Source organism: Citrus sinensis, chromosome 6, assembly GCF_022201045.2.
Source record: "Citrus sinensis cultivar Valencia sweet orange chromosome 6, DVS_A1.0, whole genome shotgun sequence".
In the NCBI taxonomy this organism is placed as follows: domain Eukaryota; kingdom Viridiplantae; phylum Streptophyta; class Magnoliopsida; order Sapindales; family Rutaceae; genus Citrus; species Citrus sinensis.
In genome coordinates, this window is record NC_068561.1 from 2079640 (window position 1) to 2104576 (window position 24937).

Genomic DNA, 24937 nt, shown 5'->3' on the forward strand with positions numbered 1-24937 from the left:
AATAATTCATTTTATCTTCACTAACAAAGCCAATTATCTTATCCTCATGTCATTCTACGGTATCAATATCATGTTGTGTAATTTTTCGATTATATGAGGTATTTTGATGGTTATGGGATCATCCGAGACATAGTGCACAGTCATATACTCCAAACCATAGCATTGCTTGCTATGGAGCCCCCCATAAGTCTCAATGGTGAAGATATCCGGAATGAAAAGGTACCTTCTGTTTTTGCGAGATGATCTATTTTATTCAAAATCAATTTGGTTAATCTTTTGTGTGTAATGCACAAGTAAGAATATAGTTGATTCTAGCCTTGAGTAGGGGTGATTTTGTATACTTATGTATGGCACAAATAGTCCTCCTTTTTATTCTCTTAGTGGACTGGTGGTCCATTATCAGTTTTAAATCTTCTTTATTACTACATTCTTGAGTTTGTTATTAAAAAAAAAAAAAAAGGCACAAGCAAGATTAGAAAGCACAGGTAATCTATTTCCACTGTCCTACGGCAGTGAAGTTGAGGAATATACTTGTTAAATTGCTAACTTTTTGTAGATGTCCCTAACTTCATGTGTCTTATTGAACCTGGTGAAAGGTATAAAGGCATCAGTTTATCAAGTTGCAGCTTATGTGAATGTGATTGTAAAAACAAAAGATGAGTTCAGAAAATCCTTAGGAAGAAAGTTAATAATTCTTATGAGATGGAGCTCAGATTCTTGTATCCATGTGAGCACAATTTTAATAGAACTTAGTGGTTTTTCAACCAAAAAGGTTGCGGGCCAGCATGCAATGATTTTTCTTTTGCAGAGGCAATTTTATATAGCCTAATTCTTATGAAATCTTCGTAGAAGGTATTATCTTTGTTTTTAGGGGAAGGACATCTAGTCCAACTTTCTCTGCAAAGTTTTTTATACTAATAAATATTCTGTTTCTAACCCCTACCTCCTCAAAAAGTGAAAAATGAATACAACAAAAATTTGGTTGCATGTGGTCATGTTGATAAGAAGCTCATTCGTTTCAGGTCAAAGTTTTGAGGTCAATCTGCAGATTGGAGCCAAGCAATGTCATTCTTGGCCAATATAAAGCTACTTCTGATGACAAGATTGATGTTAAATTGAACAGCCCGACCCCCACATATTTTGCTGCTGTATTATACATTGACAATGCACGTTGGGATGGCGTGCCTTTTCTAATAAAAGCTGGCATGGGACTAATTAAACACAGGTAATAGCTATTTCAGTTCTGCTGGTTATGCCTTAATAGACATTGTCATGGTTTGTACTTTGCCAGATTATGATAGGAACCTAGAACACACCCTTAAAAAGCCGGCTTGTAAGGTAAGTGTAACCATCAGCTTATATTTCCATTTACGGCTTATAATATTTCTAAAAATATTGAATTTAGAAACAAATTCAAGAGAGGAAATTATGACATTAACCCGTCAGTCTGTCTTGTTTCAATTCCAAGAACAGTACAAACAAGAATTCTTCAATGGATTAGTGTGTAATACCTGCAATGGGTACCGCTGTCCATTTTTTCCAGATAGCCATCACTTTGTATCATGCATAAACAATTAAATTATGCATGTAACATAACCAACTGTTGGTATAATTGAGTGAAAATGATTGTTTCTTTTTCTTTTTAATTTGTATAGCAAACTGTGGTTACAGATTTTTGTGATAAAGTGCAGCCAACAACTTAGATAAGCATACCTTGTGTAGGTTTCATCTTGTAAGTTGTTCCGACAATTCATGGGCATCTCCTAGTCTTTGACGTTTTGATTGTTCATATGGATCTCATTCCATGACAACTCAAAATAAATAATAAATAAATGCATGGCTTAAACCAACATTTTTTTTTTTTGGGCAATATGGGATGTGCTCACCAACGTTAGCCAAATAATGCAGAGTGGAGATACGCATACAGTTTCGTCATGTTCCGGGAAACATCTATCATGACCGTTTTGGGCATAACATCAACCTTGCCACAAATGAATTAATATTACGTGATGTGCCTGATGAGGCCATTCTAGTCAGAGTCAACAACAAAGTTCCAGGATTAGGCTTGCAATTGGATGCTTCAGAGCTTAATTTGCTCTATAAGGATAAGTAAGCACTTCAGCTTTTGGAACTTGTTCTGTTTTTGCTATTCACTTGTCGTCACCTTTGATATCCTTCATGTACTTGCCTTTTGTGTTAATACTGTAGGTATAATGCAGAGGTGCCTGATTCATACGAACATCTTCTTCTTGATGTTATTGACGGCGACAACCATCTCTTCATGAGAAGCGATGAGCTTACTGCTGCATGGAATATTTTAAACCCAGTTTTACAAGAAATAGACAAGAACAATATTGCACCAGAACTTTACGAGCTGGGTGGTAGAGGTCCCGTTGGAGCATATTATCTTTGGGCGAAACACGGGGTTCAGGGGACCGAAGATTAGAGGCAACACTTCTTATATGGTAATCTTGCTAATCTTTCCACAACTAAGACAAATAAATGGTAACTTTGTACATGTAAATTGTATGAAATTAGGGTTGAGAAATGCCTATCTGTATTCAGAGGATAGTTCTCAAGAGCATAAACCCCTAATTGAAATTGGATTTTTCTTGTAGATGATTTGGGTTATGCTCGCAAATGATGTGCTGAAAGCGTGCATCGGAGTCAAAAAGTACCTTAAACTTCATTTTGTAATGAACAAATGACGGATGGTTATTTGCTTGTTTTAATATGAAGATTTGTGTATGGTTATTTGTTATGTGTGATCAAAGAGTAAGCTTTTGCTAGATTGTACATAAATTGTTGATGATGATGGATATCCGTTGGTGGTTTTGGGTAAATGTGTCTGATACCTAGATTCTCTTTGACTATTAAGAAAGGGGAGGATATGAAAAAGAGAAGCTATCGAAATAGATTTACACTATCTTATTGTAGTAGGTTATTTTTTAATATTTGTCCTAGTACAGTACGACGCTCAAATTGTAGGAGACTTATAGAGGTTCTTCTCAAGCATGCTTTTTGGTGAGTGAATTTGATACCACTGAAGTGTAATTTTTGAGGGTATGTATAAGATTGGATATGTCAAATAACCTGAGGAGCTTTGCTCAAAAGCAGCTTCAAAAACAAAACTTGTGGCATGGCGGCTGCATAATGACCTTCTTAGTTGCCTTCTTGGTCTTTGCCCTTGTCATCTCTTTGCCTTTTCACTTCAAAGGCTTAGCATGAATCTCAGGAGAGCTTGCATTTTGCTAACCTGGAGTAAATAATTTTATTTTATCTGGTCCCTTATTTATGCATCTGCTTAGTTGACCTCACATATAGCCGTAAAAGCATCCATGCTTCTGTGTTATATACAGAATAATATTCTACTTTCGAGTAGGAATTGCAGAATGCTCTACAAAATTGCATATTACAGTATATGCTACCGTTTGCATTTTACAGTAGTCAGTGGTTTTTAAAACCACAGCCCCATAATATCAAACGGATTTTAAAAGATCGAACTGACGCATCGAAATTTGATTGAAAGGTTAGCTAGCAACCAAACATTTTTTAATCTCGTGTTGCAGATATTATTTATTTTTTTTCAACAAAATTTTTACGCGTATTGACTTATGAAATGAGAAATATTATCGATTAATCCGGTGGATTGAACAGAAGTACCAATTCAAGAAAGCTAACATTGTTAGCAGCTATCACATAATCAACATTATCATATATTAAAAAAAAGAAAAAAATCATATCATGTGACCCTTTAATGAATAAAACTTTTTGACGGACTTAAACCAAATAATCAAGAAATAGTTTAAGACCCACCAAGTAATAGAAGCCTTTTATCTATACAGAAGAAGAATTCAATTTTGAATCATAGGACAATTAATTCAACGGCAAAAAAAAAAAATATTCAGAGTAAAGTCCTTTATACTAAATGTATATAAAAAAGAATTCAATTAATCATAGGACATCTGGTCCACCTCTCTCTGTAAAGTCCTTTATACTAATAAATATTCTGTTTCTAGCCCCCGCCTCCTCGAAAGTAAAAAATGAATACAACAAAATTTGATTGCAGGTGGTCATGTTGATAACAGGCTCATTCATTTCAGGTCAAAATTTTGAGGTCAATTTGCAGATTGGAACCAGGCAATGTCATTCTTGGCCAATATAAAGCTACCTCTGGAGACAAGGTTGATGTTAAATTGAACAGCCTGACCCCCACTTATTTTGCTGCTGCATTATACATTGACAATGCAAGTTGGGATGGTGTGCCTTTTCTGATAAAAGCTGGCATAGGACTAATCAGACATGGGTAATAGCTATTTCGATTTTGCTGTTTATGCCTTAAATCACTTATTTTCATCAAAGATAGACATTGTCATGGTTTGTACACTACTAGATTATCGTAGGAACCTAGAACTTATCCTTATAAAGCTGGCTTGTAAGGGAAGGGTAACCATTAGCTTAATTTCCCATTTAGATTTACAGCTTACAATATTTCTAAAACCATAAAATTAAGAAACAAATTATTATCATTAACATAGTATGTTGATGCGAGATTCTGGTTCTCCTCGTTCTACGACCAGGATATCTGCTCGATCAACTTCACCTTGACCAGGAGGTCTCCTCGTAAGGCTTCTTCTCCAGAGGTTCCTGCGCACACAGACAAGTCAGAGTACGTCGGTTGTTTTCCCGGCGCAAACCCTCCGACGCTCAAGTCAGATATGAAGGTTCGGGGAACGCTTGCCACAGATCTTATGGCTTTTTCGTAGTTTTCTCTTCTTTAGAATTTCTTTTATCTCTCTTCTAATCTCAAAATTGCTAACCCTTTTACCTTCGTTGGCTACCTTTTTATAGGCTTCCTCTGAATCCCAGTTTTCCGCAGTCTACGCCCGTTATCCTCCCACCTCTCGAACGTGGATTCCCCATTTCCGTAGTCGTGGGTGGTTGCGTGGCCTTCGTGCCTAGATTCTCGGGCTAGAGAGCATGCCTCGCCAACTGTCGCTGACCGGGTCTCCTCGAATCAACCCTTAGCAAGAATACAGCAGGAATGGCTTTATGCTTCTTACAGGAAATTGGCCTCGCGGATGACGTGCTCGTGGATGAGCAGGATATTCCTGCCCCTGTTCCCCTGCTACTTGGCTCTTACAGGACACACCTGCTCGCAGACTTCTGCCACCAAACATCTGCTCATCACGTCTGGTCTCGTCGGAATATTTCCCTCAAACACCGGTCCCCCAGTTTCTGGTGTTGGGTAATGTAATGGATCAGCAGTAGAAACTTAGCTGTTCTTGGTCGCGTGGGACTGGAAAAGGCTGCCAAGGAAGATGCCGAAGGGGTAGAGCCGATTGTGATTGAGGAGGAAAACTCTCCTCCTCGTGCAATCCCTGCTGACGTTGGCGAGGCGAGCACCCCCCCGGACGCAGCTGGTGATACCCCCCTGCACATGAGGAGGTCCAGCCAACCGATGCTGCTCGGCTTACTGATCTGCCATCTTCTTGAACATATTTCTTCTCTTGGTCGAGCAGGTTCTGGCTTAGAATATGGTCTTTCTGCATGACTAGGGATTCTGCTCGCCTTTGCTCGATCGAGTAAATCCTGGCATGCTTGGCTTCCGGTCTCGCCATAGACAGGCTTTGAGACTTGGTGAGCCTTCGCATGCCTTAGATAATTTCTTCAAAGCTTGGGATTCTGCTCGCCTTCTCGTGGCCGAGCCGATCCTGGCACGCTTGGCTTCTGGTCTCGCCATAAACAGGCTTTGAGACTTGTCGAGCCTTTGCATGCCTTAGGTAATTTCTACAAAGCTTGGGATTCTGCTAGCCTTCTCGTGGCCGAGCAGATCCTGGCACGCTTGGCTTCTGGTCTCGCCATAAACAGGCTTTGAGACTTTGTCGAGCCTTTGCATGTCTTGGATAATTTCTTCAAAGCTTGGGATTCTGCTAGCCTTCTCGTGGCCGAGCAGATCCTGGCACGCTTGGCTTCTGGTCTCGCCATAAGACGGGCTTTGAGACTTTGTTGAGCCTTTGCATGCCTTGGATAATTTCTTCAAAGCTTGGGATTCTGCTAGCCTTCTCGTGGCCGAGCAGATCCTAGCATGCTTGGCTTCTGGTCTCGCCATAAACAGGCTTTGAGAGTTGATGAGCCTTTGCATGCCTTAGATAATTTCTTCAAAACTTGGGATTCTGCTAGCCTTCTCGTGGCCGAGCAGATCCTGGCACGCTTGGCTTCTGGTCTCGCCATAAACAGGCTTTGAGACTTGGTGAGCCTTTGCATGCCTTGGTAAATTCTTCAATGCTTGGGGTTCTGCTCGCCTTCTCGTGGTCGAGCAGATCCTGGCACGCTTAGCTTCTGGTCTCGCCATTAACAGGCTTTGAGACTTGACGAGCCTTTGCATGCCTTCAATTCTTCAGGATTGGGATTCTGCTCGCCTTCTCGTGGTCGAGCAGATCCTGGCACGCTTGGCTTCTGTCTCGCCATAAAACGGGCTTTGAGACTTGACGAGCCTTTGCATGCCTTCAAATTCTTCAAGGATTGGGATTCTGCTCGCCTTCTCGTGGTCGAGCAGATCCTGGCACGCTTGGCTTCTGTCTCGCCATAAAACAGGCTTTGAGACTTGATGAGCCTTTGCATGCCTTCAAATTCTTCAAGGATTGGGATTCTGCTCGCCTTCTCGTGGTCGAGCAGATCCTGTCACGCTTGGCTTCTGTCTCGCCATAAAACAGGCTTTGAGACTTGACGAGCCTTTGCATGCCTTCAAATTCTTCAAGGATTGGGATTCTGCTCGCCTTCTCGTGGTCGAGCAGATCCTGGCACGCTTGGCTTCTGTCTCGCCGTAAAACAGGCTTTGAGACTTGGTGAGCCTTTGCATGCCTTAGTAAATTTCTTGATAGTGTAGTTGACTGGAACTCCTCATTGATTCATTTATTATTGAATTCGGCTTACATGAGATTGCTTTGAAATAAGAAATGAAAAATAGAGAACAACGGGTACGAACAGAAATAACTTTAAAACATGAGTAAGTCTTACTAGAAATATTTCCTGAGGTGTGCCGTGCTTCATGGGCGTTTCACCTCGTGGCCATCCGTGCGAATCAGCTTGTAAACTCCGAATCCAACTAGCTGTCATTCCTGGCTTCCACTCGAGTATCAAGGGATGTTATCTGCATTGCTTCCCTTGCTGCCGAGGAGTAGCAGCTTCTTGCGATCCTCTGGTCTCCTCGTACCACTCCAACTACCCCATTCACCCGGTACTTGAGAGCCAGATAATGGTTGGATAGCACCGCTTTGCTCATCCTCAGAAATGGCCGGCCTAGGATCATCTGATAAGGACCTTCCTCATCCACTACCACAAAGTCTAGTATCATTGTCCTTTCTGTCGGGGAGCTCCAAATCGTGATAGGCAGCTCGACCACGCCCAGAGGGACCAACTTTCCTCCTCCAAACCCCTTCAAGGAGGTATTGGTGTAATCCAACTTCAGGTCTGCTATTCCCATCTCGTCCAGGGTTGACTTAAACAACACATCAACTGAACTCCCAGTGTCAACCAGTATCCTGTCAAACTTCTTGCTAGCAACAGTGGCCTTGATGACCAAAGCATCCTCGTGGGGGTATAGGATCCCTTCTTCATCCTCATCTGTCCACATGATTGGCACTTGCCTGACCCTTGCTCATTTGGCTGCTGGGGTGTTGAAGAATACCTCTTTACTAGTCATGGCGTATCTAGCATAGTTCTTCCTAGATCTGTTGGAATCTCCAGCCAATGTCGGGCCCCCAGCAATCACCCTTACTGTAGGCTGCTCGTGCCTCAAATTTCTGCCACTCTGCTCCCCTTCACATGTTGAGGCCACCATCGGGAAAGTCCCATCTACAAACTCGTTCAGGTACCGATTTCTCACCAAATCTTCAACCTGGGTCTTGAGATCTTTGCATTCTGCGGTGGTATGGCCATGAGTGCCATGGAACTTACAATGGCGTCCCATATCCCTCCTGCCGGGTAGCTTTGTTATTGGGGCAGGGAGGTACAGCAATCCTCGGTCCTTTATGGCCTCGTATACTTCGTCCAGGGACATCTTCAAGGAGGTGTATCGCCCATACTCCTGGTTCTGGTCAATCAGGTGCACAGCCCTTTCTCTATTTGCTCCGTTTTGAGTTGGAGGCGATGGCAGCATTTCTGGTCTGCTCCCTCTACTACTGTGGGAGTGTTGATGAAGACCACCATATGCCGAATCATGCCTTCTCCAAGGCTCCCTAGCTGGGGAACGAGGAGGGTGCGCCCTGCTGCGCTGATACTGTGGTGGCCTCTGATGAGGCTGGTGAACTGTTATCCGTCCTCCTGTTCCACTACCTGAGGCCTGGAGGTCCCTCCTCCTGATCGGTCCATTTCCTGGTAATGCCCTCTTCTCTTTCTTTTCCAGCCCCTCCAGCTGGTCTGTCTTAATCCTAGCTGCCTTTTCTTCCTCGATCTCTATGTCTCTTTTAGCCTGCTCGTATGCGGCTGCATACGTCTGAATAGCTGGGCTTCTTAAGTTGTACCACAGCCTTCCTATCTTCACTCCCTCTTTCAATCCCCTTAGTGCCTGAGGATGGTCGAAGGCTCCCAAATCGAGGACAGCACGATGAAACCTCTTGATGAATTCCCGAAGGGTTTCTTGCTCCCCTTGCTTCATGCTTTTCAGCTCCATCATGTCATCTTCTGGTGCCATTGCCCCACGAAACTGCTCTGCAAACTCCTAGCACATCTGCTCGAAGGTTTTAATACTCCCCCGAGGAAGTTTCTTGTACCACTCTCGTGCACGTCCCTCAAGGGATAGTGGGAACACCCTGCACCTTTGGGATTGAGATAATTCTTGTACCCCAGTTATGTCGTTGAAACGCTCTATGTGCACCAGCGGATCCGTTCGTCCCGAATACCTAAGGTCTGGAAGGCGGAAATCTCTCGGAATAATTGCCCTCATGATCTCTGCTGCGAGCGGTGATTCTCCGTCCAGCATTATCCTATAACCAGGAGCTTTGCTCCTTCCTTGCATGTCGTCAATTATATGCGCTAGTCTGCGCACTTCCTCCTCCAGCTGCACTGCGCGACCAGGGTCACGTGCTGCAGCTTGATCCCGCTCTTGCTCTACATCAAGCAAGTGTTGCCTCAACTCCGTTTCCTCTGCGTTTGCCACCCCGTCGTCCTCGTCAAAAATCTGTCTTGCCGGGGATTGCTCTTCCTCTCTACGGAATTCTCCCGGCAGAGGTATGTTACCTCTCTCACCACCAAATCTCCCGGTGGTTTGACTTCTCCTCGTACTATCGGGACCTGGAGCCACTCCCCCAACTCTCATCATTTCCTCCTGGATTACCCTTCGTTCACTCTGCAACTCATGCAGGATGGTTGTCAGGGTCTCCATCTGCTTTTCCACCCGTTCCATCCGGTCGAGCATGGCTTTTTCCCGTGCTTCACTGGCTATCTCCCTCAGAGTCACGGAATCGTTAAGCCTCATATCACCCCCTTGTGCACTACTTCCTCCTGTCTCCATTGCTTTCCACTTGCCTCACTCCTCTTCTTGCTATCAACAGAAGCTTTTTGATCAGTTCCCCACAGACGGCGCCAAAATGTTGATGCGAGATTCTGGTTCTCCTCGTTCTACGACCAGGATATCTGCTCGATCAACTTCACCTTGACCAGGAGGTCTCCTCGTAAGGCTTCTTCTCCAGAGGTTCCTGCGCACACAGACAAGTCAGAGTACGCCGGTTGTTTTCCCGGCGCAAACCCTCCGACGCTCAAGTCAGATATGAAGGTTCGGGGAACGCTTGCCACAGATCTTATGGCTTTTTCGTAGTTTTCTCTTCTTTAGAATTTCTTTTATCTCTCTTCTAATCTCAAAATTGCTAACCCTTTTACCTTCGTTGGCTACCTTTTTATAGGCTTCCTCTGAATCCCAGTTTTCCGCAGTCTACGCCCGTTATCCTCCCACCTCTCGAACGTGGATTCCCCATTTCCGTAGTCGTGGGTGGTTGCGTGGCCTTCGTGCCTAGATTCTCGGGCTGGAGAGCATGCCTCGCCAACTGTCGCTGACCGGGTCTCCTCGAATCAACCCTTAGCAAGAATACAGCAGGAATGGCTTTATGCTTCTTACAGGAAATTGGCCTCGCGGATGACGTGCTCGTGGATGAGCAGGATATTCCTGCCCCTGTTCCCCTGCTACTTGGCTCTTACAGGACACACCTTCTCGCAGACTTCTGCCACCAAACATCTGCTCATCACGTCTGGTCTCGTCGGAATATTTCCCTCAAACATAGTATGCTTCAATTTTCATGATAGTTCAGTTCAATACATGTGTGTACATATATATCTCTAACCTCATAATTCACATAGTCTAGTTCAATTCTTCATAACTTTTGTAATTGTTGTCCTCACTTCAATGATCAAGATAAGTACTAACTATGGAAGTAAAAAGGCTATAGTCTTGCATAATGAAATGCCCATTTCATTAATGACTGAACAATCTTTTATTTCTCAAACACTTGTGATTCAGAGATTTTTGTATAAAGAGCTAAAAATAATGATTACCATCTCTAGGAGTTAAGACAGAGTTGGCTTAAACCAACATTTCTTTTGCAATACGGGATGTGCTCACCAACGTTAGCCATATAATGCAGAGTGGAGATACATATACAGTTTCATCATGTTCAAGGGAACATCTATCGTGAACATTTTGGGCATAACATCGACGTTGCTACAAATGAACTAATATTACTCGATGTGCCTGATGAGGCCATTCTAGTCAGGGTCAACAATAAAGTTTCAGGATTAGGCTTGCCATTGGATGCTTCGGAGCTTAATTTGCTCTATAAGGATAAGTAAGCACTTCAGTTTATAGAAATTGTTCTGTTTCTGCTACTGACTTGTCGCCACCTTTGATATCTTTCATGTGCTTGTCTTTTGTGTTAATACTGTTGGTGCAACGTGGAGTTGCCCGATTCATACGAGAACATCTTCTTCTTGATGTTATTGAGGGCGACAACCATCTCTTTATGAGAAGGGATGAGCTTACTGCTGCATGGAATGTTTTAAACCCAGTTTTATAGGAAAAAGACGATCAATATTGCACCAAAACTTTATGAGCTTGGTGGTAGAGGTCCCCGTTGGAGCATATTATCTTTGGGCGAAACATGGGGTCCATTGGACTGAAGATTAGAAGCAACAATTGTTATATGGTAATCTTGCTAATCTTTCCACAACTAAGACACACAAATGGTAAACTTTGTACATGTAAATTGTGTGAAATTAGGCTTGAGAAATGCTAATCCGGGTTCAGAGGGTAATTCTGAAGAGTTTAAACGCCTTACTGAAATTAGATTTTTCTTGTAAAGGTGATTTGGGTTATGCTCACAAACGATGTGCTGAGAGTTGGTTTAAGGTCATGGGCAGCATGCACGTGATGGATACCCTTTGGTGGTTTTGAGTAGATGTGTCTGATCCTAGATTCTCTTTGACTATTAACAAAGGAGAGGATACCACAATACCAAACCGAGTTTGAAAGATTGATTCGAGAACAAAAAAATTCTACCTGACACATCGAAATTTGAAATGAAAGTTTAGCTAGCAACAATACGAGCCTGTTTGATTCCCAAATAAAATCAAGTTAATACAGTAAAGTGCATTTTCATTCTCATCACTTCAATTTCAAGCCTAAAAGCCAGTCAACAGACAATAACTTGAGATCACAAATGCTGGGGCAATTAAAAAAACCAGGGACCACTGACCAACACACATTAAAGCAGAGCAAATAACAATGAAAATTGCTTGAATCGGTGCAATTCACTAGATTAATCCATAATTTTTCTTATTTCATAAGTCAATAAGCATAAAACTTTTGTTGGAGGAAAAAAAAATTTCTGCATCACGAGATTATAGATAATTTGAAGATTTGAATTACTAAAATACCAATTCAAGAAAGCTAAACATTGTTAACAGCTATCACATAATCAACAGCCATCACATAATCAACATTTATCATATTAAAAAAAAAGGAAAGAAAGAAAATCCTATCATGTGACCTTTAATAAATAAAACCATTTGACATACTTAAAACCAAAAATGAAGGGAAATAAACAATTTAAAACGTAACCCACCAAATAATAAAAGACTTGAAAACAATAGCCTCAACTCCTTAACTATGTGGGACTTTTAACTTTTAATCAGCAGATAATTAATACCGATCACATAAGAGAAACGAAAGTTTAATATGAAGATTTGCGTATGGTTTTCGTTATGTGTGATCAAAGAGTAAGCTTTCGCTAGATTGTACATAAATTGTTGATGATGGTGGTCATGGATATCCATTGGTGGTTTTGAGTAAAAGTGACTGATCCTAGATTCTCTTTGACTATTAACAAAGGGGAGGATATAAAAAAGAAAAGTTATCAAAATAAATTTACACTTTATCTTATTGTAATAGGTTATTTTTTAATATTTGTCCAAGTATAGTATGACGCTCAGATTGTAGGAGACTTATAGAGGTTCTTCTCGAGCATGCCACTGGAAATGTCAAACAACCTGAGGAGCCTTACTCAAATGCAGCTTCAAGAAGAAAACTTGTGGCATGGCTTCTGCATAATGAACTTCTTAATTTCCTCCATGGTCTTTGCCTTTTCTCATCTCTTTGCTTTTTCCCTTCAAAGGCTTATCATGAATCTCGGGAGACCTTTTATTTTGCCAACCTGGAGTGAATAATTTTATTTTGTTGATATATCTGCTCAATTGACCTCACATATAGCCGTAAAAGCATCTGTGTTATATACAGAATGTCCTATGCTATGCAAAATGCTCTAGAAGATTGCATAATAGAATATACGCTACAGTTTTCACTTTACAGTAGTCAATCGTTTTTAAACCACGGCCCCATAATATCAAACGGAGTTTAAAAGATTGAACTAACACATCGAAATTCGATTGAAAGGCTATCAAGCAGCAATATGTTCTCTAATCTTGTGTTGCAGATATCACCCTTTTTTGTTTTTTGGTTACAACAAAACTTTTATGCTTATTGACTTATGAAATGAGAATTATTATCGACTAATCTTGTGGATTGAACAGATGTACCGATTCAAGAAAGCGAACATTGTTAACAGCTATCACATAATCAATCAACATTATCATTTTTTTTCAAAAAAAATCCCTATCATGTGACCCTTCAGTGAATAAATAATTTCACATACTTAAACTGAATATAATCGAGTAAAGAAACAATCGAACAATTTAAAGACCCATCAAATAATAGAAGACTCAAAATCACAAGATAATTAATACCCATCACATAATTGACGCATAAGAAAAATGTAAGCTTAAGACTGAAAAAAAATAAAAATAAAAGAAATTTAAAACGCAACACACCAACTGATTAGACTTAAGAACAAAAGCCTTAATCTATATAGAGGACTTTAATTTTTAATCTCAAGACAATTAATTATACAGCAGAAAAGTCAGTTACAAACTTACAATAAAGCGACTTTCAAAAAAAAAAAAAACTTACAATATAGATTTCTTCTTTTATTGATGAAGTCAGTTGATATTACAAGTAAATTAAGGTGAAAAAGAAAAAAACGATTACACAATCTAATTTAGTTTACAAATTGAAATATAGATAGTATCAACTGGAATCACTGGCTCGGCCTTCCTCAAAAAGCAATCTGCCATTAATACGGACATAAGGTATATGAGTAATCATGGGCCAATATTTTCCTTTATCCTTTCTGCACCTTTTTTCTATCAACGGGCAATTAAAGATAATTAGTTCCAAAAGTGATTTAGGCAGGCCTCGCTTTGAAAAGTATTTGAGCTTCGGACATTTATCGAGATACAGAAATTCCAAAGAAGTGAGGTTTTCACTAATTGAGGAAAGGTGTTTCAGATTTGGCATGTCAAAAATCTCCAGTACGGTTAGAGAGGCAGGAAACCGTGGAGATGACACCAGGTCTGGACATCCTCCCCTGATTGTGAATCGCCTCAGAGAGGTGAATCTGTTCAATCCCCACTCGAGCAATGGCTTTGATATTTTCGGATCATCAACCACAACTGATTGGAGGTTGGTGGGAAAACCATCCTCTGGAAAAGATACCAAGCTCGGACACCTTTGTATAACTAAAAATAGAAGAGAGGTGAGATTGTGCATGCAGTTGGGTAAGGCCTTCAGATTCTCACAATTCCAGATCATCAACTCTGTCAGTTTTGTAGAAGGCAATCCTTCTTCGGGAAATGACTCAAGATTTGGACAATATCCTATCCAAATCTTTTGAAGATGATGGAGATTATGCAAACCGGCAGGTAACAATTTAAGTTTTTCAAGCCGTGAAATAGTGATTTCTTCAAGGGATGTGTTGTCCAACCTTTCTGCTAACGACTCCAGCTTTGAACAAAATCTGACACGAAGGTACTTAAGAGCCTGAGGTAGATTCCTATTCCAAGACAAGAAAGCAAGATTCGAGCAAGAGCTGACCTCAAGGTGCTCCAGCGTGGCAGAAAAGGATGTGAGGGAGGTGCACCCCCTGCTGCTACAGCAGATGTCCTGTTCCCCCACCAAAGTCCTCAAATTATGACAGTGGCTAACAATCAGCCGCTTCAGGCTTGAAGGTAGCTGGATTCTAGCAATATATCTCAAAGAATGACATCTATCAATGTTTAGACTTTCAAGAGAGGTACTGCTATTTTGCATCCATGCCTCAGGTAAGGATTTCAAAGCATTGCATTCTTGAATACTAACTGTTCTCAACTGGGAAGGCAGAGCAACCTGTGGAAATGAAACAAGTGAATTACAACGCTGAATCGCCAAACTCTGAAGAGATGAATTGGAGTGGTGCATCCATGCCTCAGGTAAGGTTTCCAAAGCATCGCATTCTTCAATTTCAATTGATCTCAACTGGGAAGGTAGAGCAGCCTGAGGAAAGGAAACAAGGGAAGCGCAGCCTAATATCCGCATATCTGTAAGGGAACTAAGGGTGAGCAATGCTTGTGGTAGCTTTGTAAGGCCTTCACAATCACCCAATTCCAAAAATTGAAGTCTGCACGGCAACTCTGGCAGTTGTTGGTCATGTTCTTCCTCTGTTACCAAGGAAAGTAGTTGGGGACATCTTGAAATCTGCAACCGATTAAGGGATCTAATGTCTTGCAGCAACCGAGTTTCACTCTGCCATAAATATGTTTGCTCTCGAACTTTAACAATTTCTAAATTTTCCAATTTAGGTAGCCCTTGTTTAAATAGACCTGCTAAAACCACTTCATTTGCCATATCCCCTAAACGCACTGATTTCAATGAGCTAAGGTCAATTGGGCTGCTCAACACCACCCTTTTACATGCCTTGATTTGTAATTCACTGAGAGCTGGAAGACATTGGATTGTCACTAGCAACTGTTCACAACCTACGATGACAAGCTTCTCCAATAAAAGAAGACGTTTGGGCAATGTTCCTCGAAGTTTAGAACAATTGAAAAGAGAAAGCTTTCGCAGCTTAGGAAACACTTCATTAACTTCTTGAGCAGATCCACAAGGAATCCACTCTTCCCATTCTTGCATATTCGTAAAAGAAAGAGTCTCCAGTGATGGAAAGGGCACTGAGCAACTGCTTCCATAAAACTCCGACCCCACGCTCTTTACTCTACCCATTCCACTTATCACAAGTTTCTTTAGAAATGGTAGTTGCCCTACTGATGGCAAAGATGTACACTTGCCACAACCTTCAAATTTTAGGAGCACCAATTTTGAGAATGAGGAATATCCTAGCCAAGTTGGAAATTTTGTACCTCCGAAGCCTATGATGGTGAGCTCCTGTAGATCTTGCTGTGGTTTTAGCATGGTAAGAACACGTGTCTCAAATTCACACTGGTCAAGGTTCTGAACGCGCCATGCACTCCATTCGAGCAATAAAGATTTAAGATTCACTTTGTTGTTTAATTGGGCCTCAATAGCATCGCCAACACATTTCACATTCTCTAAACTCAAAATTTCAAGTGTACCCCGAAGATGCGTCAAAGACTTTAACTCTCGTAGCCCAGAACCACTGTCTTTTCCCACAACAAATCTACCCAATGTCAAGAGACAAGTTAATTTACCGAATCCATTCGGCATTTCCTCCAATAAATAGACATCAGAATTTCTTAGATGATGCAATTTCGTCAGGTTTCCCATGTCTTTACACATCTTCTTGAGCTGATGACAGTCTTCTAATAAAATTGTATGCAAGTTGTACAGTGAGTTAATTGACTCAGGCAAAATCTGAATATTAGTTCTTGACAAGTTTAGAAAGCGTAAATGCTTCAAATTTCCAATTTCATTTGGTAGGCTGAAGATGTTACAATACCCACACAACGAAAAGACCCTTAAGCGTGGGAGATTCAACAGCCTCTGAAGAACACTCCAAGCCAAATAATTTTCATCGAAATCTGATAACTTCACTGGTAAAAAGGTTCGCAAATGTTGCACGTCACAGATGAACTCAAACCTAGTGTCGCCATCATATCGTCCACGAATGTACGAAAAATGACGAAGACTTTGAGAAAACTTCTGTTGGTTTTCACCTGCTAATGTATCCTCCACTCTGAAGTATAGCTCCCCTGCAGCCCATCGAGCAAGGTCATTGATTAGATCATGCATCACAAATCGGGATGTATCTTTACTTGACAGTTGAAATAACGACCTTGAATGTAACTCCCGAACGAACTGGCGGCCCAAATCTTCCATTTTCCTTCCATTGTATTCTTGATCCAAGAAACCTTCAGCCGTCCACAATAAAATTATCTGCTCTTCTTCAAATTCATAATCTTTGGGAAACAATGAGATGTATGCAAAGCACTGTTTCAACTGTGGAGGAAGAAAATGGTAGCTCACTCTTAGGGCTGGTATAATATCACATTTGTCCTCTTGTAAATCCCATATGTTAGCATTGAGCACAATTTCCCAGTCATTCAAGTCATCTTTGCCTCGTAAAAGGCCGCCAAGAGTTTTCGCAGCCAAAGGCAATCCTTTGCACTTCTTCACTATCTTCTCTGCAACTTCCTTCAAGGATTGAGGAATGTTGAAATCCCTAGCCCCCAAGGAGTGTTGAATGAGCACACGCAAACAGTCATCGTCCGACAACTCTTTCAATGTTTTAGTTGAAACAGCTCTCATTGTTTCTGCAACACCTTGATTGCGATGTGTGACGACAATCTTACTTCCGGATGCACCAGCTCCAAAGGGACAGCTCAGGGCTCTCCAAGAATTGTAATTTTCGTTCCACACATCGTCCAAAACCAGCAAAAATTTCTTACCAGATAGTTGCTTCTTCAGTTTCTCTTGCAGCAAATTTAAATCATCTTTATCGGTACACTGATCACTAGCAATGGAATTTAGGATCGATTTTGAAACCGTAAAAACATCGAAATCCTCAGAGACACAAGTCCACGCTTTGATCTGAAAATGACGTTGCACTCGATCATCTTTATTTACAAGCTGAGCAAGAGTTGTCTTCCCAACGCCGCCCAACCCCTTAATAGAAACAACAGAGAATCCATCATCAGCTCTTAAATCATCCCTCAACAGCAACTCAACAATTGCCTCCTTATCTTTTTCCCTGCCATAAACTTCGTCCTCGTTCACCAAAGATGTCGTGGGTAATCTTTGCCCGACATTTATTCTAGACTTCCCGTCTGAAATTACATTTTTCATTGTCAGCAGGTCTTTTTGCGTTGAAATAATACTCTGCAGCCGAGCAGTGACATCCTCTATTTGCGACACCATTTTGGATTCAAACTGAATAGATCGAGGGCTAAAATTGGTGCAGCAAGTAGGAATGATCTTACGAAACTTACTCGTGCTAGTACTGGGTTGATAAGCAGCAGATGGTTCTTGAAGCAGCAACTCCTTCCGTAGAGCTTCAGTTTCAAGCTCATCCAACACGTCTTCAGCATCATAAGCCAAGTTCTGAAGATTGTCGAGCCATTTCTTCACAGCCTTGTCCTTTGTCTTCCTATCCTCAGCATCAGCAAGCACTGCCTGAATCATCTCCAACATTCCCTTCCACTTGATGAGATCAGCCTTCAACTTCTCATGCCGTGTGAACAGTTCAAGTCCCTTTGAAGCCAGCTTTTCGATCAGCAACTCAACTGACACAGTAAGCACCGCCTCTCCGATGAATGACATTTTTTTTTTTCGTGGTTGAAGGAAAAACAAAGAAGAAAAGGCGCAGAAATTGAAGAAAGTCTAGTTTGTGGTTGTGATTTGTGAATGAAGATTAAGAGTAAGAGCAAGCAAGAGAATGCAATGTGAAATGGGATACACAAAAGACAAAGCTTTATTTTTTATGATCAGGTCCACGCGTTTCTGCCGCTAAAGTCAAGTCAGTTGGGTTATTTATTTTTTATCATTTGATTATTATATAAATTATTTTAAAATTATTTGATAATTAATTACTAATCAAATATTTAAATAGTTTTATCTAATAGACAATAAAAAAAATCTTGTATGTAATGTTATATAATTTTAATAATTTAGATTTGTTTATTGTAAGAATGACTATCTAATATTAATTTATTATAAATTTAACTTTTGCATTAGCTATCTTTAAATTAATTTTATTTTCTGCTAATAGTGAGAGGCAAACGCTTTCGATATTAACACGACCACGCAAGCACATTTTTCATCACTAAACAAGTATGAGTAATTTGATTTGTTTATTAAATTATCATTGATGTCATTTATAATTTGTGTTAAGTTAATAAAAGTACCAGGTCGATCATGCTACTACCTCCACCCCGGCATGGATCACCTCAGCCGTAGGATACGAGCAGAGCACGGAAGCGTATACCGACCAGATGTTAATACCGAACCGATATACACTCTCCAGAAAAGCGGGAACATGATCTCACAAAATCGCGGCCGTTGCGCTTTTCTCAGAACCGTTGAAGGACATGTAAGATCCCACGTTTGCCACAATGCAACAGTCAGAGCCCCATGAGGGGCTGTGACAACCCGAGAAAGGGGGGATAGAGGGTAAGCGGAAAACGTGGGACAAACAGCAGCTATAAAAGAAGAAGAAGTCGATGAAGAAGGGGATAGAAAAAATTGAGAGGGGGAAAACGCTGCCAAATTACACTCAGGCCATTTTCTTATAAACTCCGAATAATTTAGAAACCATTTTGAGATCTAAAATTGCACTGTTTTCCCGTAAACACCTTGAGCTAACTTAGGCATCGGAGGGTTTACGCCGGCAAAACCACCGGCGTCTTTGACCCGTTTTTAGTGAGCGCAGGTCTATTGAGAGAAAGGAGGACGATTCCAATCCCAGTGAACGAGCAACAGTAGATAACACAAGCGTTGGTGCAAGAATCTGGTCGGTCAAAAGGCGAGCAGATTTCAGCATCAACATTTTGGCGCCGTCTGTGGGGAGCTGGATAAAAAGCTACCACCGAATCAGCACTTACCGGAGAGACAGAGAACAAGTAGACATAGATTTGTCAAGGAAGGACGCTTTGAGGGAGGATAACGAATCGGGGGAGACAATCACCCTTCGGGAAATTGCAAAATGACGAGCAGATCTGCTTAAGCCTGGACCTGCTTGAGGAGAAAAGGGAAGGGGCCTCGCAGAAAGTGGCCCAGTGTCAGCAAAGGGTCATGCGTTATTACAACAAGAAAGTACGCGTGAGGCAGTTCCGAACAGAAGATTGGGTGCTCAGGAAGGTGAACCAAAACACCAGGAATCCCAACCATGGAGCTCTTGGACCGAAATGGGAAGGCCCGTACAGGGTGATATGAGCAACTGGACCAGGAGCCTACAAGCTGGCATATCCAGACGGACGAGAGGTGAAGAGGTCGTGGAACGTCGAGCACTTGAAAAAGTACTTCCAGTAAGCAAAGTGCTGTACTAGTTTTCATTTGGATAAGATATTTCTGTTATGAGCACGGTGATTTGTGACACACATATATTCCACATTTCTGTAACGCATTCGAAATTCAATAAAGATGAATTCAGTATGAAATACCCCTGTCAGCAAGCCCAATAAAAATTATACTAAGGCAATTGAGTGCCTGTTTCTGCTTGGTCAACGAAAGACCAGCAGCTAATTGTACGAAGAATTTACTAAGGCAGGTGAATGCTTGTTTCTGCTCGGTCAACGAGAGACCAGCAGCTAAATTTGCAAGAAATTTTACTAAGGCAAGCAAGTGCTTGTTTCTGCTCGGTCAACGAAAGACCAGCAGCTAATCTACTAAGGCAAAACAGTGCCTGCCTCTGCTCGGTCAACGAAAGACCAGCAGCTAATCTACTAATGCAAAACAGCGCCTGCCTCTGCTCGGTCAACGAAAGACCAGCAGCTAATCTACTAAGGCAAAACAGTGCCTGCCTCTGCTCGGTCAACGAAAGACCAGCAGCTAAATTTGCAAGAAATTTTACTAAGGCAAGCAAATGCTTGTTTCTGCTCGGTCAACGAAAGACCAGCAGCTAATCTACTAAGGCAAGAAAGTGCCTGCCTCTGTTCGGTCGACGAGAGACCAGCAGCTAAATTTGCAAGAAATTTTACTAAGGCAAGCAAGTGCTTGTTTCTGCTCGGTCCACGAAAGACCAGCAGCTAATTCTACAAGAATTTTACTAAGGCAAGCAAGTGCCTGTCTCTGCTCGGTCAACGAAAGACCAGCAGCTAATTCTACAAAAACTCTACTACGGTAAATAAGTGCCTATTCCTGCTCGGTACACTAAAGAACCAACAGGTAAAATCAAATAAGTTATCAAATTAGTTTGCAGAAACAATTTATAAGCAAAATTGAGAAAAGAAGGCCGGTAAAGAACATCAAAAAATTTATAAGCATTTAAATGTTTACAAGTTAATGAAAATCTGGAGTTTATACAAAAAGAGATCTAAGGATTAAGGTGGCCAACGGCTTCAGTCGGTGAGGGATCAGCTATCTCTGGAGGTGGACGATCAGCAATACCGGGAGGAGACGGCATGGACCCTTGTCCCGCTTCCAAGGCACGTCCCCCAGCTTCCCCCTCCTGCACCCCATTTAAAGGAGCCTCAACCTGATCTTGCTCCTTATCAGCTTGGCCGGCCTCAGCCATATATCTCTCCACTCCAGCCTCCAACTTGCTCATGTCGAGCTCGGGGTACTCCTCCTTAAGCACAGACATGATGCACTTATAGCTGAAAGCCACCCCGGAGTTATACTTGGCATCCAGCCGGTCATCCACATCAGCGAATCTACTTTTCTCCTCAGCCAGCTGTTCACTCAGGGATTTGATTTCTCCCTCAAGGGCGGTCCTTAAAGTATCTCTTTCACTCTGGGTAACCTGAAGGCCAGACTTCAGACCACCCAACTCACCCTCAAGCTTGGAGGAAGTAGATTCAGCAATAGCAACCTTCTCCCCCAGCTCTATAATCTGCTTGTTCAGCTCGGCCAACTTTTCCTTGGAACGATCAGCAGATTCAGCTTTCTTTTTCAACTCCTGATTGTCAGCTTGGAGCTTCTTCTCATGGCGCGCGGACCCAATCTTGTAGCACGAAACCATGGTGGCCAACCTGAAGGACACTCTCTGAACAGAAGCAGCTAATTCGGAGAGGTTCATACTCTCGATGTCCTTCACCATCTTAGGCCCCACCGCTTTTTTGTAATCCTTTTGATACGGGCTCAGGTAGTCCCCTTGATCCCGAGATGGTAGAGGAGAAGATCGGTCCCCAGACTGGAAGCTGACCTCAGGACTCTTGTCAGAATTTCTCTCCCCGCCACTCCTGCGGGGTGGGGGAGGGGGCAGAGCAGGGACAGGCGCCTTAGAAGGGCCGACGCTGGTTTTCTTCGGAGGAGGAGGGGGGTTGCTGGAGCTGCTCGAAGCCCGACCGCGCTTTCTGGTCATAGCACTGAGAATCTTGCTATCCATCCCGGCAGCTATGTCCACTAAACCCGAGCCAACCAGACTTGTTGATGACAGGAGGTCTTGGCAGGTAGACGCGTTCAATAGAGCCGTTTCCACCTGAAGCAAAGGCCGATCTTCAAGCCCCCCGATCAGACCCCACGACTCTGAAATAGCACAAAAGGTTAAAGAACCCAATAAATAGCAATTTAATTAAGAATATAGGCAAAAATGAACGACCTGGGGTGACAAAATGGGTGGGAAGATAAATGTCCCCACCAAGCGACCGAACTGCTGGACACCAGTTCCCTCCAGCAAAGAAGAATTTGTTCTTCCAATTTTTACATGAAGATGGAAACCCAGTGATCGGTTTCCTCTTTGCAGAACTGGACATGAAATAGTACCAGCCTGCCTCCTTCGGGCTACTCTGCAACTGATACAGATGTTTCACTTCAACAAGAGAAGGCTCCTCCGACCCGCACCTCTCCCACAACACAAACATTGCCGAGAGAACCCTCCACCCATTTGGGTGTAACTGACCTGGGGCCAGGTGCATACCGCCCAGTATCTTGGCAAAATAAGGTTGAAGGGGCAGCCGAGCTCCTAGTCTGAAACTCTTCAAGTGCATCGTCACATACTCTTTCGGAGGCCGACTAGGGACATCACATTTTCCAGGAACTACAAGAAGAACCTCGTTGGGGATGTTGTAGAGGTTCCTAAGTTTAAATAGATCAGTGGGAGTGGTGGCACAAGCCATGATATCAATAGGGTAGGAATCAGCCTCCACCCTATGGCCTAGGTTCCTTTTCTGAGCAGGTCTGCTCGGTCCGGAACTGCTCCCCTCACCATCGCCAACTCCTTCAGGGATCCCAACCCCACCAAAGCTGTGGTTCTCACCAGAGCCTGACGCAGGTCCACCTCTATTTCCTACAAGCTCTAGTTCAGGGGAGGGAGAAACAACTAGGGGGTGTGGGTACTCAAGGGTATCCCCACCATGGGAAGGACCTACACTACTGGAGGGACCCAAGAAATCGGTGGGTATTGGCACGTTGAGGCCTGAATCCCCTGATTCTTCATCACCCTCATCAACTATTAACTTTCTTCTCCGATTTGACATATCGGAATCCCAAAAGAAAATAAAGAAAACTCGGATACATGGATACAAAAGGGGGCAACACGAAACCCAATCAACAACAACCAGAGAAGAGATTGAAAGCAATACCTGAAATGAACTAGCCCTGATAGCGCTGCCGTGACAGAGGAAAGGCCAACAAGAAGAGACTCCGGACGCAGGAAGTGTGAGTAGAGTTCAGAAAGTGGGTAGGTTAGCGATAGAGAGACGAGTAACGAAACAATGGCAATGTAAGTCTAGGGATTTGAAACAAAAAAGGGGAAATGAAAGCATTTAAGTGATGGAGACGCCAGCTCACTCACCGTACATCGAGGGCAGATAGCCCGTCATTTCAAATTTCAAATACGAAGGGTTTGGAGATGCCACGTCACCAACCGTTACAAGAGGCCAGGTTAGATGAAAACCCAGATATGCAACGGACAGGCTCATTTAGGCCCATGCTCAGGTCGGAATCTACCTAGAAGGAAGATGGTACCTCAGGTCTGTCCCGGTAAGCGGAAGACCAGGCGAGACGCTCCCCAGGTTGGTAAGATTTGACTATCAGTTTCTACTCCTAACTCATTTCACTCGCAAGACCAGAAACTGGGGGACTGGTGTTAAGTTAATAAAAGTATCAGGTCGATCATGCTACTACCTCCACCTCGGCATGGATCACCTCAGCCGTAGGATACGAGCAGAGCACGGGAGCGTATACCGACCAGATGTTAATACCGAACCGATATACACTCCCCAGAAAAGCGGGAACATGATCTCACAAAATCGCGGCCGTTGCGCTTTTCCCAGAACCGTTGAAGGACACGTAAGATCCCACGTTTGCCACAATACAACAGTTAGAGCCCCATGAGGGGCTGTGACAACTCGAGAAAGGGGGGATAGAGGGTAAGCGGAAAACGTGGGACAAACAGCAGCTATAAAAGAAGAAGAAGTCGATGAAGAAGGGGATAGAAAAAATTGAGAGGGGGAAAACGCTGCCAAATTACACTCAGGCCATTTTCTTATAAACTCCGAATAATTTAGAAACCATTTTGAGATCTAAAATTGCACTATTTTCCCGTAAACACCTTGAGCTAACTTAGGCATCGGAGGGTTTACGCCGGCAAAACCACCGGCGTCTTTGACCCGTTTTTAGTGAGCGCAGGTCTATTGAGAGAAAGGAGGACGATTCCAATCCCAGTGAACGAGCAACAATAGATAACACAAGCGTTGGTGAAAGAATCTGGTCGGTCAAAAGGCGAACAGATTTCAGCATCAACAATTTGATTATTATTTAAAATATTTTATAAATAATCAATTATAGGGCCGATTTAACTTTTAAGCACATATGGAACTTATTTTTAATTATTTCTCCAACAACACTCTAATTAATAAATTTTTGAATTACATATTATAGAACAACCTATTTTTTAGGCATTTCTTTAATTTATAATTATCGTACAAGTAATATTTATTTTTAGGGTTTCTCTATGATGCTATAAAAAAATTATAGTATAAATAATATTTTAATTGTGCACCATTCAATTTAATCAATGTTATATAATATTTGTACTAAAACAATAATTTAAAAATAATGGTAAATGATTTGTTAAATTTTTGTGAAATAACCATGACCACCCTTAGCGTTTGAAGCAATTTCGCTTAAATAGCATATTCTATTTAAAATTACTTTTCAACCCTTCTTTAAAATTTGTAATGTGATAATCTTTTTTAAATAAATCTTTCAAAATCTATTACCATTAAGTATGAAATATAATATCAAGTTGGTTATTTAACACAAATCAAATAAATAAGTTGCAATTGTAAAATTAATTATATACAACTAAGTACATATACTTAAGTAAATGTCATAGGTACATCGATAAACTTATTTGTGAGATTGCTTGTAACATAAAAAAATACTTAATCACACATGCTTTAATAAAATTTAATATCTTGTATTAAAATACTCATTATTTTA

The 24937-nt window shown here is 41.9% G+C and overlaps 2 protein-coding genes and 2 long non-coding RNA genes across 11 annotated transcripts in view; 2 read left to right on the forward strand and 2 right to left on the reverse strand.

Moving 5' to 3' along the window:
* Positions 1–2754, forward strand: part of LOC102627370 (inactive glucose-6-phosphate 1-dehydrogenase 4, chloroplastic) — a 42593-nt gene extending 39839 nt beyond the window's left edge. For 3 of the 4 annotated variants that reach the window (XM_052443557.1, XM_006480211.4, XM_025100240.2), the window contains 4 exons: positions 99–219; positions 1023–1225; positions 1909–2109; positions 2209–2754. In XM_052443557.1, the coding sequence (XP_052299517.1) occupies positions 99–219; positions 1023–1225; positions 1909–2109; positions 2209–2446 (763 nt within the window). In that variant the 3' untranslated portion in view covers positions 2447–2754. The remainder of the gene's footprint in view (positions 1–98; positions 220–1022; positions 1226–1908; positions 2110–2208) is intronic. The other variant, XM_006480212.4, reaches the window with a different exon arrangement.
* The window catches only part of LOC127903022 (uncharacterized), a 42374-nt gene extending 38306 nt beyond the window's left edge, over positions 1–4068 (reverse strand). The window contains exon 1 of the long non-coding RNA XR_008055778.1: positions 3975–4068. This is a non-coding gene — a long non-coding RNA (uncharacterized LOC127903022). The remainder of the gene's footprint in view (positions 1–3974) is intronic.
* Positions 1–24937, reverse strand: part of LOC102628440 (putative disease resistance RPP13-like protein 1) — a 143090-nt gene that overhangs the window by 67586 nt on the left and 50567 nt on the right. For 2 of the 4 annotated variants that reach the window (XM_052443554.1, XM_052443553.1), the window contains one exon: positions 14704–16670. In XM_052443554.1, coding sequence (XP_052299514.1) covers positions 14704–16670 — 1967 coding nt within the window. Of the gene's footprint in view, positions 1–14200; positions 14400–14476; positions 16671–24937 lie in introns of those variants that run through there. The other 2 variants (XM_006480215.4, XM_052443555.1) reach the window with 2 other exon arrangements.
* Positions 1–24937, forward strand: part of LOC127903020 (uncharacterized) — a 127009-nt gene that overhangs the window by 65791 nt on the left and 36281 nt on the right. For both annotated transcript variants that reach the window (XR_008055775.1, XR_008055776.1), the window contains exon 2: positions 14704–14904. This is a non-coding gene — a long non-coding RNA (uncharacterized LOC127903020). The remainder of the gene's footprint in view (positions 1–14703; positions 14905–24937) is intronic.